General features: G+C 40.9%; 1 protein-coding gene across 20 annotated transcripts in view; it reads left to right on the top strand.

The window, feature by feature from the left end:
* Window positions 1–19,071, top strand: part of LOC100654355 (serine/threonine-protein phosphatase 4 regulatory subunit 1-like) — a 108,232-nt gene that overhangs the window by 30,195 nt on the left and 58,966 nt on the right. For 19 of the 20 annotated variants that reach the window (XR_010319323.1, XR_010319326.1, XR_010319324.1 and 16 more), the window contains 2 exons: window positions 5,747–5,879; window positions 18,826–18,932. Coding sequence is in view for 15 of the 20 variants with exons in the window: in XM_064276269.1 (XP_064132339.1) it covers window positions 5,747–5,879; window positions 18,826–18,932 (240 nt within the window). In the remaining 5 variants the exon portion in view is untranslated. Of the gene's footprint in view, window positions 1–5,746; window positions 5,880–18,825; window positions 18,933–19,071 lie in introns of those variants that run through there. The other variant, XM_064276273.1, reaches the window with a different exon arrangement.

The following is a 19,071-nucleotide window of genomic DNA, read 5'->3' as shown; positions in this document are numbered from 1 at the left end:
CTTTTAATGCAAAACTCTCCCAGGAAGGTATTAACTAGACAACTTAGTTCTTTTTCTGTACAGGACTAAAATTGTAATTCCATTCCTGAAACACAACAAAACAGACATCTCTTTAAATTTGGATTTCTTAATCTTTCGGATGGATTTTACACATCTCTCCTCTCTGCCCCTCCCTATGCATGTATTATGTATCACTAAAATTTATATGTGTGGTTAGGGTAATTGAATAATTTTGATAACTGTAACTGAAAATTTTATTTCAACAGTTACATGATGTTATAGTTTCTCTCATTTTTGAACCTAAGATGTCATATTTTTGCAGGCAGAAGTGAATTATTTAATGACTTTGGTTGCTTGGTAACTCACATTTTGAGGACAGCTCCAGGTGGCTTCAGGTTAGGTGCTATATCGAAGGCTTGTTTTTGTGGAGACTAGATTTTCTCGGCTTTCTCAGGCCTGAATTGAGTCCTGCTAATCAAAGTTTTTTACTGGGTTTTTCCAGGCTAGGTGCTATATTGAAGGCTTGTTTTTGTGGAGACTAGATTTTCTCGGCTTTCTCAGGGGCTAGTAGGCCCTCCTGAATTGAGTCCTGCTTCGACTCAACGGCACTGGGTTTTTTAATCAAAGTCATAGGAGACTGATTTCTACAGAAGCCAATCTTTATTAAATGCCACCTATGTTCCAGGTGTTATATGATGTGGCCTGGCATTTACAGAGGATGTAGGAAGTGTCTATTCAGAGTTAAAATTGTACCTCTCTGAACCACTAGTGATAGTGGTTGCCCTGAACCCTGGAGAGAGAAGCATAAATAATATCAGTAATATAATGTGGTCAGTGACAGAATAATACCAGAGTGCCTATGTGTGTTAAATGCTATATCTCTGTCTTTTTATCTGTCTCTATATATGTCATTTAATCTACACTACAACAACTATCTCAGGTAGGCACTGTTGTACCTATTTTAAGTCCAGGAAACAGCCATGGGGTAATATAATTTACTGAAGAGTACACAGCTAGTAAGAGGCAGAGCTTGATTTCAGAATCAGGTATTCTGATTCAAGGCATGACACTCCTAATTGATTACATAGTTACGCTTCTGACATCTTTTAAGTGGGAGATTTGGGATTGAATCTTTAATTTTTCTTCATTTAAGAAAAAAGTTCTTTCCCTTTTATGCATTTAGATGTATACTTGTTTTTAACTATTCATTCTAGATTTGTACTTCTTCAAATTGGATATTCACCTTTTTTTCAGTTTTAGAAAATAGTTAGCCATTATCTCTTTAAATATTGCCTCTTTCACATTTTCATTAATCCTTTCTGGAATTCTTATTGGATTCATATTAAACCTTAGCATTCTGTTCTTCCTATGTCTTAATTGCTATCTTGTGTTTTCCATCTCTGTTACTCTGCGCAGCGTTGTGAGTGATTTCTCAGGTCAGTCTTCCAGCTCACTAACTCTTTCTTGAGCTGTGTTTAGCTGTGTCTAAACTGCTATTTAAATCAGCTCCTGAATTTTTAATTACATTGTCTCAATTAATTCATTTCTACTTGTGAGCCAGTCTCACAAAATATTTAGCTACAAGGTGGCCTCAGTGGTTAGTTTTGGTTCAAAGCCTGAAGACTATCTTAGGACAATAATCTTGGGGAATCCTCCAGTCTCAACCACTCCAGAAGGTCTGTTTTTGTTTTTTAGGAATTTGGGGTTCCGTTTCACATTTTTCTTCCATTCTATCAGGGTCCATCTATTGTAGCTCTTGATTAGAACAGTTGGTAGTGGTTGCTGGGCACCATCTGGTTCTTCTGATCTCATGATAGGTGAGGTCATGGTTCGTGTAGACTATTTGTCCTCTAGATTAGTTTCTTCTTTGAATTAGTTCATTCTTTGTTGTTGTTGATAAGTACTCCGTGGTATAGGATAAACAATTTGTTTATCTGTTTGTCAGTTGATGGTTATCTTTGTAATTTCCAGCTTTTGGCTGTTATGAAGAAAGTTGCTGTGAACATACAAGTACAAATCTTTGTGTAAACATACGTTTTCATTTCTCTTGGGTAAATACCTAGGAGTGGGATTGCTGGGTCATGTGGTAAGTATATGTTTAACTTCTTAAGAAATTGCCAAACTGTTTTAATGGTTGTACCATTTTGCATTCCCACCAGCAATGTATGAGGGTTCCATTTTCTTCACATCCTTGCCAATGCTTATTTTCCTTTTTAATTATAATCATTCTAGTGGATATGTATTGTTATTTTGGTTTTAACTGATATTTCTCTAATTATTAATGATATCGAACATCTTTTCCTGTGTTTAACTGTCGTTTGTTTATCTTCTTTGCTGAAATAGCTATTAAAACCTTTTGCCTAATAACGTAGTTTATAATGAAAATGCCCTACATTCTACTTTGGTGAGTAGCATCTGGGCTTTTAAAAGCTTGTAAGTGGCCATCCTTAAACACTGGTCTCACCCTGTTGGGAGCAAGAGAGAATGAAGAAAACCAGAGACATAAGGAAAAGATTAGTCTGAAGGACCAATGAACCACAACCACCACAGCATCCAGCACACTAAGTCTAGCACAACTAGATGGTGCTTGGCTACTACCAGTGACTGCTTCGACAGGGATTACAATATAGAGTCCTGGACAGAGCTGGAGAAAAATGTAGAATAAAATTCTAACTCACAAAAAAAGACCAGACTTACTGGCCTGACAGATACTGGAGAAACCCTGAGGGTATGGCCTCTGGATACCATTTTAAATCAGTACTGAAGTTACTCCTGAGGTTCACTCTTCAGCCAAAGATTAGGTAGGCCCATAAAACAAAATGAGACAAAAGGGGCACACCTGCTCAGGGGCAAGGACTAGAAGGCAGGAGGGGACAGCAAAGCTGGTAATAGGGAACCCAAGGTCGAGAAGGGACAATGCTGACACGTCTTAGGGTTGGTAACCGATGTCACAAAACAATGTGTGTACTGATTGCTTAATCAGAAGCTAACTTGTTCTGTAAACTTTCATCTAAAGTACAATAATAATAATAAAAATCTTTAGCCTGATGTTTAAGTCGACTTCTTTTATTGAGTTCTGAGAATTCTTTATGTGTTCTGGATACAGATCCTTTATTAGATAGGTGTTTTGAAAATCTTTTCTTCCCAGTCTGTAGATTGGTCATCTTACAGTGTCTTTTGAAGGTGAAAGTTCTGAATTTTGATGAAGTTTGGCTCATAAGTATTTTCTCTTATGGCACATGCTTTTTGTGTGCACTCTAAGAAATCTTTCCTAACCCGAGAGCATGTGGGGTAGGTATATAAAGGGTGGTGGCCAGAGGATGAGCGGTCAGTTCAGTTTTTCAGTCATCTTTTTCATTCGTTTAAGTTTCTTTGGGTGGTGTCATTCCTTCATTTCACTACTCTTTGTTGAGCACCTCCAACTTATCAGGTGTTACGCTGGGTGCTTCATGGAGCTTGCAGGGTGGCTGGAGACAGACATCGAACAATCACAAAACCCCAGACCAGCACCGTCATGGTGCGAGTTAGGCAGGACGAGCCCACGGCTCCAGGAGAGGCTGCAGCAGGAGACTGGACTTCTCCGGAGAGGCAGGGAGCCCCTCTCGGATCCCAGCCCTCAATGGGGATGGCAGGGGTGCAAGAGGTGAGGGTGTCCTGGGCGATGGGAGCACCACGTGCAGAAACACGGAGATGAAGGATGTCGGTGCAATGGGAGGACTAAGGGGAGTTAGTGCGCCTGAAGCCCAGGGAGGGAGGTGGAGGGTTGTTTAAAAATTAAAAGCTAAAATTAAAATTGAGGTTTTCTCTCCGGCAGCGTAGCGTAACGCAGCATCTGCAATCTGAGTCAAATTCTGACTCTGCTACTCTCTACTGTGTGGCCTTAGACAAGTTTCTCAACCTCCCTTAGCTTCCTTTTCCTTAACAGAAACCCGGGATCACATGGCTGTTGTAAAGATGAACTACCACTGTACAGAAAGCTCTTTGCACAGTTCCTAGCTTAGAGGAAGTAACCAGTAAGGGTTAGTTGTTATCCAGTATTTTAAGGCATACAGCTTTTTTTTTCCCTTATATATAGTTAGTATAGTTTTTGTTATTTTTAATCATTAATGTTCATGAATAACAACTATTCCTTGGTGGCACTAATTGCTAAGTTGTTCAGCTCTCTGATAAATAGTTTCTTGAAGCGTGTCTGGGTATTTTCTGTCACTTTAAAGTTGCAGTTCTGAACTCAGGAAGGGCAGGAGGTGGGCCTCGGAGGGTCTTCTGACGTCCTGTGTGAAAAGTTTCGAGCGTATCTACCTCTGAGTATTTTCAGTTCTGGAAGTTTCCAGACCACTGCTTTAAGCCTTCATGTTTTTGTGCCTGCTATGCTCCGGGCTGAATGGGCAGGTCCTCTGTAAACATCTGTGGGGTGCAGGCGGCAGGCTTCCCCGGGCCTGAGGTGCATGGAGAGTCGCTCCCACAAGTGCCTGTGGCTGCGGGGCTCAGCTGTGCTGAGTGTGACCCCTTCTCCCAAGCAGGGGTCACGCAGAGAAACGGTGGATTTGATTGTACCACATGTATTTTTCCTACAAATGGACAATTCTTTATTAAAATTCTCTGAGTGGCTATTAAAAAAAAATGATACAGGGTAAATTTTTAATAAGCTTTCATTATTAGCCTAAAAAAAATTAGTTGAGAAAAAAAACTGTGGTTGGGTTTTCAAAGAAAAGTAAGCACCTAGACACACATTAAGGAGCCCTGGTGGTACGATAGGCGCTCAGCTGCCAGCCGAAAGGTTGGCGGTTTGAATTTACCCAGTGGCCTGGCAATCTCTTGTAAAGATTACAGCCCAGGAAGCCTATGGGGGGAGTTCTGCTCTGTCACATGGGGTCGCTATGAGTCGGAATTGACTCAACAGCATGTAACAACAACAACAGGCACATATTTGTCATCGCCTAATTTAAAATTGGAGCCCTGGTGGCACAGTGGTTAAGAGCTACAGCAAGCTATGGCTGCTAGCCAAAAGATGGGCAGTTCAAACCCACCAGCTGCTCCTTGGAAGCCCTGTCTGCTCCTTGGAAGCCCTGTGGGGCAGTTCTACTCTGTTCTATGGGGTCACTATGAGTTGGAATTGACTCGACGGCAATGAGGTTTTTTTTGTTTTTTTTTTTTTTTCGATTTAAACTTATCAGTTATTACCCAAATTATCCCTGGTCTCCCTGTCTTCTGGGGTCAGAGGGACCTGTTAGACATCCATGTGGATGTGTCTGGTTGGCAGTTGCTGGACTGGAGGTGTGAGTGGATGGGAATTGGTGGCACGGAGTAGATGATATGGGGTGGACTGGCAGCTTCTCGCTAATGGAGCCAAACTTCTTTTTTTCCCATTAGCTACTGACACCTGTTTGAATGGAGCTTTACGGTAGTTATTGCTTAGGGGCGAGCCTCTTGTTCACTTGCCTCTGAGTCTGGAGGGAGGAGTGGTTGCCAGGGAGATTGATTAGAGGTGACCTATCATGTGACAGACAGACAGCATTAAAAGAAGAGTGTCCATTTTTTCTTGAAGACCCTGGCCCTTACCACCCCTCTCTTGGCTCATCAATGCATTTAGATGCCTTCTCAAGGTTGCAGTTCTCAGAAGGCTTCTGTTGGAAGGAGCTGCAAAGGTAGAAAGCATGCAGCCAGGTCACATCTCCCCAAGGGTGACTTTTCACAACTGATGCACGCTTATGTGTGTGTTTGATTTTTCTTTTCTCCTTCCCTTCAGATGGATTTGAAGACTATGGTCCAGACTGTGATAGCATGAGGGTGACTGCCTTCTTGGACGTGCCAGGCCAGGACAACCTGCCTCCACTCACTCGCCTGGAAAAGTATGCTTTTAGTGACAACATCTTCAACCGGTAAGTGTGTGAGCCACGTGCGTGGGCACGGCCCTCTGCTGGGTCTCTTACACAACTCTGAATGGCCACGTCTCTGTGATGGCTTCAGGGGGACTCAGGTGTGAAGTTGGATACTGACCGTCTCCAGGATTCTGGGATTCTGTTTGAGTGGCCCCATTTTATTAGGTTTTTCCATTGTTTTTTTTGTTACTGTTTTACTGACCACCTGGTAAGCCAGGAAGGAAGTGGTGATCAAACTTAATGATGTTTAAATAATGAGAATTGCTAACTGGGTTTCTTTCACACATACCGTACTCGGGAAAGTGAAACCCATGGCTTGACTGACACGCGCTGAGAAGCATCAGTTGAAAGCCTGGTTTGCTCGTTGTGTTTTTTTGCTGCAGTGCTACAGAGACCTTTGCGGCAACCTCTCCTGCCCTCTTGTCATGTCACTCTTTATGGTGCTGGCAGGATTCCACCCCAGGCTCGCATTGTGGGTCTTCCTTCCAGCAGATGATCTTGACTTGTTCTTCATGAAGAAAGCAGAAATCAAAGCAGCTCTTTCATTTTATAGTCTACCTGAATGCACCTGAATCTGATAGCATTCTTCCCCCCTGTCTCTGAGGAACAAGTACCTCTCTTCTTGACCAGCCCCTGTGGCTGGCCTGCCATTCCCACCTGATATCTCACCTCCATCAGGCGTGCCTTCTGCCTTCTGTATCCTCCTTCTCTCCCAGTCCACACACCCTTTCATTTCCTTGCACTCACAGACACTTGCCATCTCTCATTCTGTAAGTCCCCTGAGCCTCTCTAACTGCATCCTTCGCTCACATCTATATCTGACTGCAGCTATTCCTGTAAAGACTGGACGAAACTCATGGACTGTCCTTACCTTCCAGTCACTTCTTGTTGTGTGCCATCGAGTCGATTCCATCTCATAATCTATGCCAAGCATAGGCCTAAGCCCTTTACATCTGTTGGCTCATAGAAAGCTCACAACAGTGTTAATGGGTAAGTTGAATTATTATCCCCATTTTACAGATAGGAAGATGGAGGCACTGTGAATGGTGTCTTTGATGAACGGTTCTTAATTGAAACGTAGTTCTCTGTCAGTGTTTTTCTTTTGTGGTTAGCGCTTTACATGTCCTGTATATGAAAAGTGTGCCTCTTCCAAGGCCACCAAGATATTCTCTTATGTTATGTTCTAGAAGTTTTATTATTTCCCCCTCACCTTTGGATCTGCAATGTACCTGGGATGTCATTTGTTGTTTGTGTGTAATGTTTCCTTCCATGTGGTGTCCAGTTGACCCAGCACCATGTGTTAAAAATACTGTGTTTTATCCACTGCTCTGCAGTGCTGCCTTTGTCTTAAATCAGGGGTCCATGTATGTGTGGTCTGTTTCTGGACTTTCTAATCTTTCTAATCTATTCCTTTGGTCTGTTTGTCATTGCAGCAGTACCACAACACATTGTCTTAATGACTGTAACTTTATAATCAGAAGTCTTGATATCAGGTAGAATAAGTCCACCCACTTAGTTCTTCTTCAGAATCGTTTTGGCTATTCTTGGCCCTTTGTGTTTCCAAATACGTTTTAGCCACCAGTTCATCAAGTTTCTAGCAAAAACCTGCTGAGATCTTCACTGGGATTGCATTCTGTCTATAAATCAATTTGGAAAGAATTGACATCTGTACAGCTTTTAGTTTTCCAATCCTTCCATTTATTTAGATTTTCTTTGATTTATATTGTTGGGTTTAAATCTACCATCTTGCTATTTGTTTTCTATTTGTCCCTAACGTTCTTGTTCCCTTCTTCCAACCCCTGCCTTTAAAAAGAAATTAAATAAATGTTTTTTAAAAATTGAAAAGTATTTTTTATAATTCCATCTTTACTACATTGACTTAGAGTTAAATCTTTTTTCTTTTCAATTTAATTTTTTTTGGGTTGTTCTAGGGTTTATAGTATACTTCTTTAACTTATCACAACAAATCTTCCAACAAAATTATACCACATCACGCATAGTATAAGATGCAGCGTAAGAACCTGGCAACGATGTGCTCCGTTTCCTCACCCACCTCCCCGCCCCCCACTCCCTGTCTTTCCTGCAGCAGATGTGCTGCATTTTCCTACAAACCCCATGATACATTGTCACTTTATTTCCTCTGGATAGTCAACTATCTTTTAAAACAATTAAAAGTAGGAAAAATGTCTTTTGTATTTATCATCATTTTTACCATTTTTGGTGCTTTTTATTTCTATTTGTAAATGCACATTTTCACCTCATACCATACTCCTTTTGCCTGAAGGCACTCTGGTGGTGCTTCGGTTAAGCATTTGGCTGCTAACCCAAAGGTTGGTGGTTCGAACCCACCAGCTGCTCTGTGGGAGAAAAATGTGACAGTCTGCTTTTGTAAAGATTTACAACCTTGGAAACCTTCTGGGTCAATTCTTTCTCTGTCCCATAGGGTTGCTATGAGTCAAAATCAACTCGAGGGCAACGGGTTTGATTTTCCTTTTTTGCCTGAAGAATTTCCTTTAACAGTTCTTGTTGGTACAAGACTACTGCCCATGAATCCTCTCAGCTTTTGTTTGTCTGAAAAAGTCTATTTCACCTTCATTTTTCAGAGATATTTTTGCTGGGTATAGAATTGTGGGATGTTAATTTTATTTTTAATTTTAGAACTTTAAAGATGTTGTTGCATTATCTTCTGGCTTGACTAGTTTCTGATTAGAAAAAAAAAAGTCAGCTATAATTCTTGTTCTTGTTCCTCTGTATGTAGTGTGTCATTTTCTCTGGCTGCTTTAGAGATTTTCTTTTCAATCTTTGGTTCTTAGCAGATTGTTTATGATATGCTTAGGGGTGTGTGTGTGTGTGTGAAATTTTGTAATTTTGAAAAATTCTCAGCCATTATCTTTTCAAATATTTCTTCTTCCTTATTCTTTGTTTCGTCTCCTTGGACTTCACTTACATTTCTCTGCTGAAATTCCTTAACTATTCAAGCATGTCTCACTTTTCCCCTAGACCTTTAGCATGTTAATCACACATATTTTAAAGTCCTTGTCTGATGGTTCCAACACATAGGCCTGATGTTCTCAGGCTTCCACGACTGTATACCTGGCCCTGCTCTTCCTCTCACACTCACCCCTTTGGCTAGCTCTTTTATGTTTTTCTTTTTCTGGCTAGTTCTTTTATGTTTTTCTTCTCTGTTCCTATAGTCCCCTGTAGGCACTCTCTTGAGGATCTCATTGCTGTCAGTCAGCACTGATTTTCTCGCTTCCCTCTGGGCCTGAATTGGAAGCTCTTTCAGGGCACGGCCTGGGCTGAGCTTCTTGTACTAGGTCTACAGCTAGGTGGCCTCAACAGGTTATTGTAGCTGAATGAGCAGGTGAGGGAAAGAAGGAACAAAGACATGAAGGGTTACTTCCATGGTTACATTTTCAGGAAACGTTGGTTACATTGCCGTATGAAATGGAACCAGCCTTTTTTCTTCATATTGAAAAAATAAATCACAAAGCATATAGCAGTTTTGGGAGTGTAAGTAGTAAGAGCTCCCCTCTCTCCTCCATTGTAATCTTAAGTAATAGCTGTAAAAGCTGTGGTGAATACCTTTTAGGCTTTTTCCTAAATGAGTGTATGTGTATATGAATGTGTATATGTACACATGTGTTGCACATGTGTACATAAATATAATCTCTGTTAAGAAATGCCCTCCTACTGTCCATAAAGTTCTTCACTTTGTTTTGTCACCTAGGATATCGTGGGCATCTTTATAACTCAGTACATACCTAGAGGTACCTTTAAACAATGGCTGTATAGCATTCCAGTGTATAGCTATATGATAATTTATCTCAGTTTTCTTGTATTGATAAACACTTGGGTTGTTTTCAGTTCTTTGCTTATATTAGGACGCTAATGACTGACCTGGTAGAGGAGTTAACATGTGCCAAGTTCTGTGCTGGGGACTTTCAGTGCGTAATCTTACTGGCCCACAGGACACTCTTTAAGGAAGGCACTGTCACTGTCTCTAGAGGATGTCTCTCTTCCTTCATCCCATCAGCATAGCTGACAGGGAGGAGTGTTGAGTGATGCTTCTGAACTCTACTTGTCTTATCCCCTGTGGTCTTTTCAGGTTGTTCAGATACGAAGCAGCCAGGTTCTCCAAAGTGATATTGCACTAATTTGTAGCTTGCTCCTGTTCTGTATTCATTGTGTGAATTTGTTCCTGCTTCAGGGGACCTCTCTTATCCCTTTCCTCTCTTTCCTTAAGAGGGCAGGTCCCCTGTGACCACTTGAGGCTGGATGCAGATTTGTCTGTCCGTTCTACGGCCCTAGAAACAGATTGGAGACCTTGGTTGCCTGATTTCCCCCGGGAGGCTGACATGAATGTGGTCCAGTGAAATGTAATCAGTGACTTAGTCCACAGTGAGTGACTTTCTCAAACCTCCTGGCTGCCAGATCTGGATCTTTCATCCCAAGGGTGGTATAAGTCTCCCTCTGTACAGGCTTAAGCTGATGGGTTTCTTCCTATAGTGTTCTAGGCCGGAGGACTGCCTCTTTGAAATCCTCGTTTCTAGTGTTTTTTTTTTTTCCTGCAAATCAGGGTGGGTTTTTGACTTCAGCTAATTCTCCTGATGTATGGCCAGAAATGGAGTGCATTGTTTCTGGACTGCCGGTTGCTAGGAGGAACAGAGAGAGACAAGCAGGGGCTCCTTTCCTCTTGGGCAAAGAAACCTCCGGGAGCTCCTGTTCCTCTTGTTGCACAGAGTCCTCCGAGCCACTGTAGGCCACTGGTGATCACATTGACTTTTCCTTGTCAGTGTCCTTTTTGTTTCTTTTTTTTAACAGCTTAATTGAGGTATATGTTAGAAAAAAATAAAATTTACCCATCTTAAATGTACAAAAAGTTGAATGAGTTTTGGTCAAAGTATACAGTCATGCAGCCACCACCACAACCAAGTTTTGAGCGTTTCCATCACCCCAGCGGGTTCCCTTGTTTGCCACTTTGCTGTCAATCCTGCACCGTGCCCTAGTTCCAGGCAACCACTTGTTTTCTGATGTTAAGGTTTTGCTCCTAGAGTTTCATACATATGTATTCTTTTGCATTTGGCTTCTTTTACTTAGTGAAATGTATCTGAGATTCATCACCATTATTCTTAGTAGTTTGTTTCTTTGTATTGCTGTGTGGTATTCCATCACATGGATAGTTCACATTTTGCTTCTCCATTCATCAGTTGATGAACATTGGGGTTTTTCTGTTTTGTGGCTATCATGAATAATGCTTCTGTGAACTTTTACATACAAGTCTTTGTGTGGAGCTATGTTTTCATTTCTTTTGGGTACATACCAAAGAGTGGAATTGCTGGGTTAATGATAAGTGTATATTTAGCTTTTTAAGAAACTGCCAAACTGTTGTCCAAATCACCTGTGCTATTTTACATAACCGCCATTGATGTATGTGGGTTCTTGTTGCTCCATGTCTTCCTATCTTTGCCAGTACTTTACTCGGATTTTACCAATTTTTCTACCGATGTTCTTTTTCTGTTTTAGGATCCGCATTGGATGCCAAGTTGCCTTTCGCAGTCGCGTCTCTTTAATCTCCTCCAGCCTGTGACAGTTTCTGGGTCTCACTTTATCTCTTAAGACCTTGACACTTTCGGTGAATGATGATCAGCTTTTTGTAGAATCTCTGTCAGTTCTAGTTTGTCTCACGTGTTCTCATGTTTAGACTGAGGCTTTGGGTTTTTGGGAAGAATGCCCCAGAGGTAGCATACCCTTCTTATCACATCATATCCAGGGTTCATGATATCAACATGACTTACTACTGGTGGTGTTAACCTTGATCACTTGGTTAAGGTAGTATCTGTCAGATTCATTGTGATTTGTATTTTCCTAAAGCCCTGGGGGCACAGTGATTAAGAACTCAGCTTCTGACCAAAAGGTCGACAGTTCGAATCTACCATCTACTCCTTGGAAACCCTATGTGGCAGTTCTACTGTATCCTATAGGGTCGCCATGAGTAGGAATCGACTGAATGGCAGTGGGTTTGGTTTGGTTTTAAAGACCTGGACCACCACTCATCTATCCATTTATCATACTGTGTTGGCTTGTGTGTTGCTGGAAGCTATGCCACCAGTATTTCAAATACCAGCAGGGTTACCTGTGGTAGACAGATTTCAATGGAGCTTCCAGACTAAGGCAGACTAGGAAGAAGGACCCAACAGTCTACATGTAAAAAAAATTGGCCAGGGAATACTTTGTGAATAGCAGCAGAACATTGTCTGATATAGTGCTGAAAGATGATCCTCTCAGGTTGGAACACACTCAAGAAGCAGCTGCAAACACCCATTAATATCGGAACATGGAATGTAAGTGGAATCTAGGAAAATTGAAGGTTGTCAAAAATGAAATGGAACGTATAAAGATTGATATCCTAGGTGTTAGTGAGCTGAAATGGACTGCTGTTGGCCATTATGAATCAGACAACCATATAGTCTGCTATTCCAGGAATGACAAATTGAAGCAGAATGGCATCGCATTCATCATCAAAAGAAAATTTTCAAGATCTATCCTGAAGTACAGTGCTGTCAATGATAGGATGATATCCATATACCTACAAGGAAGACCAGTTAATACGACTATTGAAATTTATGTACCAACCACTAAGGTCAAAGATGAAGAAATTGAAGATTTTTACCAACTTCTGCAGACTGAAATTGATCAAACCGGCAATCAAGATAAATTGATAATTATTGGCAATTGGAGTGAGAAAGTTGGAAAGAAGAAAGAGATCAGTAGTTGGAAAATATAGCCTTGGTAATAAAAATGATATCCGAGATTGCATGACAGAATTTTGCCAGACCGATGTCTTACTTCTTCATTGCAAATACCTTTTTTCACCAACATAAATGGTGACAATACACGTGGACCTCACCAGATGGATTACTCAGGAATCAAACTGACTACATCTGTGGAGAAACTATCAGTCAGAACAAGGCCAGGGGCTGACTGCATAAACAGACCATCAGTTGCTCTTATGCAAGCTCAAGTTGAAGCTGAAGAAAATTAGAGGAAATTCATGAGAGTCAAAATACGACCTTGAGTATATCCCGCCTGAATTTAGAGACCATCTCAAGAATAAATATGATGCATTGAACACTAATAACCGAAGACCAGATGAGTTGTGGAGTGACATCAAGGACGTCATACTTGAAGAAAGCAAGAGGTCGTTAAAAAGACAGAAAGAAAGAAAAGACCAAAATGGATTTCAGAAGAGAATCTGAAACTTGCCCTTGAGCATAGAGTAGCTAAAGAGAAAGGAAGAAATGACGACGTAAAACAGCTGAACAGAAGATTTCAAAGGGCGGCTCGAGAAGATAGAGTGAAGTACTTTAATGAAATATGCAAAGACCTGGAGTTAGAAAGCCAAAAGGGAAGACAAGCTCAGCATTTCTGAAACTGAAAGAACTGAAGAAAAAAAAATTCAAGCCTCAAATTGCAAAATTAAAGGATTCTATGGGCAAAATGGAGCTTTGGTAGTGTAGTGGTTAAGAGCTTAGCTGCCTACCAGAAGTTCAGCAGTTCAAATCCACCAGCCACTCCTTGGAAACCCTTTGAGGCAGTTCTACCCTGTCTTAATTATAGGGTCACCATCAGTCGGAGCTGATTTGATAGCACCTAACAACAACATTTTTTTTTTTTTTTAACAACAACGTAACATGGCAAAATATTGAATGACACAGGAAACATCAAAAACAGTTGGAAGGAACACACAGAGTCACTGTACGAGAAAGAACTGGTCGACTTTCAACCATTTCAGGAGATAGTGTATGATCAAGAGCTGATGGTACTGAAGTAAGAAGTTCAAGCTGCACTGAAGGCATTGGTGAAAAACAAGGCTTCAGGAATTGATGGAATACCAATTGAGATATTTCAACAAATGGATGCAGCACTGGAAGCGCTCACTCATCTATGCCAAGAGATTTGGAGGACAGCTGCCTGGCCGGCAGACTGAAAGAGATCCATATTTGTGCCCATTCCAAAGAATTGTGGAAATTATTGGACAACATCAAGTAAAATTTTGCTGAAAATCATTCAGAAGTGGTTGCAGCAGTACAAGGTGATACTGTGTGGTTTAAAGCCAGGAACGGTGTGCGTCAGTGTTGCTTCCTTTCACCATACTTGTTCAATCTGTATGCTGAGGAAATAATCTGAGAAGCTGGACTGTGGGAATAATGCAGCATTAGAATTGGAGGAAGACACATTAATAACCTGCAATATGCAGATGACACAACCTTGCTTGTTGAAAGCTAAGAGGACTTGAAGCACTTACTGATGAAGACCAAGGACTACAGACTTCAGTATGGATTACACCTCAAAATAAAACAAAAATCCTCACAAGTGGGCCAATAAGCCACATCATGTTAAATGGAGAAAATGTTGAAGTTGTCAAGGATTTCATTTTACTTAGACCTATAGTCAACACCCATGGAAGCAGCAGTCAGGAAATCACACAACATATTGCATTGGGCAAATCTGCTGCAAAAGACCTGTTTAAAGTGTTCAAAAGCAGAGATGTCACTTTGAGGACTAAGGTGTGCCTGACCCAAGCCACAGTATTTTTGATTGCATTACATGCATGTGAAAGCTGGACAATGAATAAGGAAGATTGAAGAAGAATTTATGCCTTTGAATTGTGGTGTTGGTGAAGAATATTGAATATGCTATGGACTGCCAGAAGAACAAACAAATCTGTCTTGGAAGAAGTACAGCCGAAATGCTCCTTGGAATTGAGGATTGCAAGACTTCATTTCACATACCTTGGACATGTTATTAGGAGGGACCAGGCCCTGGAGAAGGACATAAACCACACAACTAAAGTAGAGGGTCATCGAAAAAGAGGAAGACACTCAATGAGATGGATTGACACAGTGGCTGCAACAATGATCTTAGCATAACAGTGATTGTGAGGATGGAGCAGGACCAGGCAGTGTTTCATTCTGAGGTACATAGGGTTGCTGTGAGTCAGAACTGAGTCCTTGGCACCTAACAACTAACAACAACAAAGACCTGGACTAAGGAGCATTTTTTTCTTGTGTTTATTGGCCATTTGTGTATCTTTTTTGGTCATGTTTCTGTTAAAATCTTTTGGCCCCTTTTTTTTAAATCGGGCTGTTTGTCTCATTATTGTGTTATAAACGTTCTTTATATATTCTGAATGCAAGTCAGATATTTTCTCCAGTTTATGGCTTGTCTTTGTCATTTTCTTTTTTTCAAATTTTACATGTACAATTTAGTAACATTGGTTACATTCTTCACGTTGTGTCACCATCGTTGCTATCTCTACCCATATTGTTTCACCACCATTTACTTAGATTCACTACCCCCTAAACATCTCATCTATGCTTTAGAGTTACTGTTCATAATTTGATTTCATATAGAAGATTCTTTAAGAGTTTGCAATTCTCATGGCAAACATTCTCTACTAGCTTAGCTAAATAGTTCTGTGGTTTAAAGATGACTTCAGGGGATAATTTCAGTTCATGGTTTGAAGATTTATCAGAGCTATAGATGTGGAGATTTCTTCAGCCTCATTAAGTCTGGATTCTGTAAGAATTTCAAATTCTCTTGCCCATTTTTTTTTTTTGTTCTTTTGATCAGAATTCCTTGATGGAAACATTCAGAAATGATAGCCAGGCACCATCCATTTTTTCTGTTCTCATAGCTAAGGAGACAGTAGTTCATAGAGGGAGTTAGACCTTAGTCTAGTTTCTTGTCTGATTCCTGGGTTTCCTTCTTCCTCGGCTGCTCTAGCTAAATAGAGACCAATTATTGTATCTTGGATGGACGCCTGAAAGCTTTTAAGAGGTAGGGTGTAGTTTTGAACAAAGTTTTTCTGATACCAAATTCCATGTATTCTACAGTACCAGGTTGAAAAGGCAGCCAGGATTAATGTCTTTAGTTCCTCAAGCCTGCAAGGTATAGGTGGTCCCCCCTCTGGTTGCCATCAAACAACACCATTAACAAAATGAAGATGAAGATACATCTACAAGCCAAGGGACATCAGGAAATGCCTGGGCTTCCAGAAGCTGGAGAAAACAAGGAAGGATCTTCTCTCAGAAGTGACAGAGAGAGAGCGTGGCACAACCAACACACTGATTTGGGTGGACCTCTAGTTTCTAGCACTATGTGTGAGACAAGAACAACGCAATGACAAGATCTCGTACTTAGACATGCTGGCAGAGTGGTTTTCCTTACAGCTGTGGAAATTTCCAACAATTTTCCATTTCCCAACAGAATGGGACTATATTGCTTCACCACATAGCCTAGAGATTCTTTAACTCATCATGGTGCAAGACAGGGCTGTCTGTTCAAAACTCCAAACGGTTTCTAAAACAGTAGCCACATGGATCCCCAGATGCCACACCTTCTAGTGGGGATATGCAAAAGAGTGAAACTGGAACAGACTCGAATTTTTACAATTTGGGTGAATTGGAACGATAACTGGAATGGGAAAAATTATGGGTTGAAGCCCTGGAATGGGAGACTCAGAAGAGGCGTAGTGAGCACTTTCAGGAGCCTGACGTGTGAGATTGGATTATTGGCAGGACTGTGGAGAGCAACACACACTCAAAGTGGTGCAGTCAGCTGCCATCTTTGAGCGGGTCACCGCTGTTTTTGACTCTTCAAAATCTGACGGGCAAGAGATTTGGTTGCTATGCAGTGTGTTTAGTAAGAGGAAGATTAGGTTTTTAGCAGGGCTTCAACTTGTAATTTTTCCCATTCCAGTTCACCAAATTCAAAAAAATTGCATCAACCAGAATTTAAAAAATTTGGTTCTGTTCCAGTTTCACTCCTTTGGCCATGACTGAACCAGGAAGAATCAGTTTGAAGCCCTGGCTTGGACTCTTACACTGACTTTTGTCTATTTCTCCTTGCAGTTCTGTTGATTTTTGTTTTGTAATTTTTGAAGCTGTATTGCTAGATACATAAATATTTAGAATTATTATGCCTCCTTGATGAGTTTACCCCTTTATCATTGACTTTACTTATTCTTGGTGATAATTCTTTGCTCTAAAATTTAATTTGTTTGACATTAATATAACCACTCCTGCTTTCTTTTGACTACTGTTAGCGTAGTATGTATTTTTCTATTCTTTTATTTTTAACCTATTTGCATCTTTATGTTTAAAATGTGTTTCATGTAAACAGTATATACTTGGGTCTTGCTTTTTTATCCTTTCTGACAGTCTCTGTCTTTTAATTGGAATGTTTAGACCATTTACATTTAATGTGATTATTCAAATGGTTACATATAAGTCTACCATCTTGCTGTTTGTTTTCTATTTGTCACATCTCTTTTATTCCCTTTTTACTCTATATCTGCCTTCTCTTGGATTAACTGAATTTTTTTTAAATGAATTTCTCTTCTTAATTAGCTTATTAGCTATAGCCCATTGTTCTTTTATTTTAGTGGTTGCCTTAGAGTGTGTAGTATACTTATTTAATTTATCACAGTCTACCTTCAAGTGCTACTTTACCACTTCACGTACAGTACGAGAGTCTTATGATAATATACCCCCATGTCCCCTCTTCTGGTCTGTATGCTATTTTTGTTAATGCATTTTACTTATACATATGTTATAAATGCATCATACATTGTAACTATTTTTGTTTAAACTATTTTTGTGCAATTATTTTTCAGAGAGGTTTCAATAAGAAGATAAAATCTTGTGTATTTACCCATGTAGCTGCCATTTCCAGTGCTCTTCATTCCTTTACGTAGATCCAGGTTCTGTCTACTGTCATTTTATTTCTGCCCGAAGGACTTCTTTTATCATTTCCTGTAATGCAGGTCTGTGATGGTTAAGATTGTGTGTCACCTTGGAGAGAACCCAGACTAAGAGAAGCTCTGATGGTAATGAGTTCTTTAAATGTTTGCGTGTCTGAAAAGGTCTTTATTTTGCCTTATTTTTGGTTTCCTGTCCTTCGGTGGTCCAGTCGCAGTTCACGTTGGCCTTGTGAGCCTGTGGGTCTGTTCTCGCAGAAAGTTCCACATCTTCTGGGCACCTCCTCCACTGATCACTAACTTTAAGGGTAGAAGTCTCTCCTTAATATGTCTGCAGTGGTTAAGATCACGCTTGGCAAGTGGGATATGGTCACTTGGTCCTGCAGTGACAACCATGTTTTCTTCCCTGTCTGGAATGCCCAAAGAGTATTCAGTTCTGCTGTTGCTTGTCGTCTCGGGGGGCAACTGACCCAGCCTTGCTCTGATGAGTCCAGGCCTGCTCCTCATCCCCAGGCTGGCTCGCTGGTGTCCTCCTGTTCTTTGCCGCAGGCCCCGGAGCCCAGTGGGGCTTCTCTTTCCTCTTGGTGACTCCCACTATCCCCTTGCCACCAAGCCTGCCTATGTAGTGGGATGTGGTCTCCCAGCTCCTCCTTTCCCTTAAAGCAAGCATTACAGGCGTTCCTGTCTTACAGGTTTTTTCATCAGTACAGGATGTTGGGAAAATAAAAATGGGAAGTGTGAGGAAATGCCTGAACTTTAAAACAGCCGCTAACGACTCTTACAGTTCCTAGTTCCCCATTCAGTCTTAGAGGCGGCCACTGGATGCCTCTTTGGGCCTTCTCCTTCTGTACTTACTGGTTACTTAACCCCAGTGTCCACCCCCTCTGCTGTGGGGCCTTTTTAGGCCCGAAGAATCAGTCAGAAAAGGAGAAAAAGGTTTCGTTGGCAAGCGAACTGTTTTGACCTCTAACAACGGTCAGATTGGAGGACACAGCTTCCCATTCCTGTAGGGTTTTGACCCACTTTGGAATGACCATTTTTGGACGTTCCTTGATTGTCTCTCTTGATTGTCAGAGGTTGTTGACTCTCTTTGGCTCGGTGGTTATATTATCTGCTCTTATCACAATGCCTGTTAGTCAGTGCTGCCCAGGTAACTGTGTGGGTCATTTCTCATTTCCACAGTCAGATTATTGCCAGAGGACTACTTGATATCTTCCGGGACTTCAGTAGCAATGAAGAAGACTTTGTAACAGTAATGGAGATTGTGGTCAGATTATCAGAAGATGCAGGTTTGTATGATTGTATAATTTAATTTTTCACTTGTGCATTTCCAAGAAGTTACATACAACCGATGGTAGCTTATTTTTAAAAACCTGCGTGTTAATCGATAAGTTTTAAGCACTGTCTAACAATGAATGGGCTTGTCAT

The sequence above is a fragment of the Loxodonta africana genome, chromosome 24, assembly GCF_030014295.1.
Source record: "Loxodonta africana isolate mLoxAfr1 chromosome 24, mLoxAfr1.hap2, whole genome shotgun sequence".
NCBI classification, from domain to species: Eukaryota; Metazoa; Chordata; class Mammalia; order Proboscidea; family Elephantidae; genus Loxodonta; species Loxodonta africana.
This window is presented reverse-complemented; position numbering and strand designations above follow the sequence as displayed.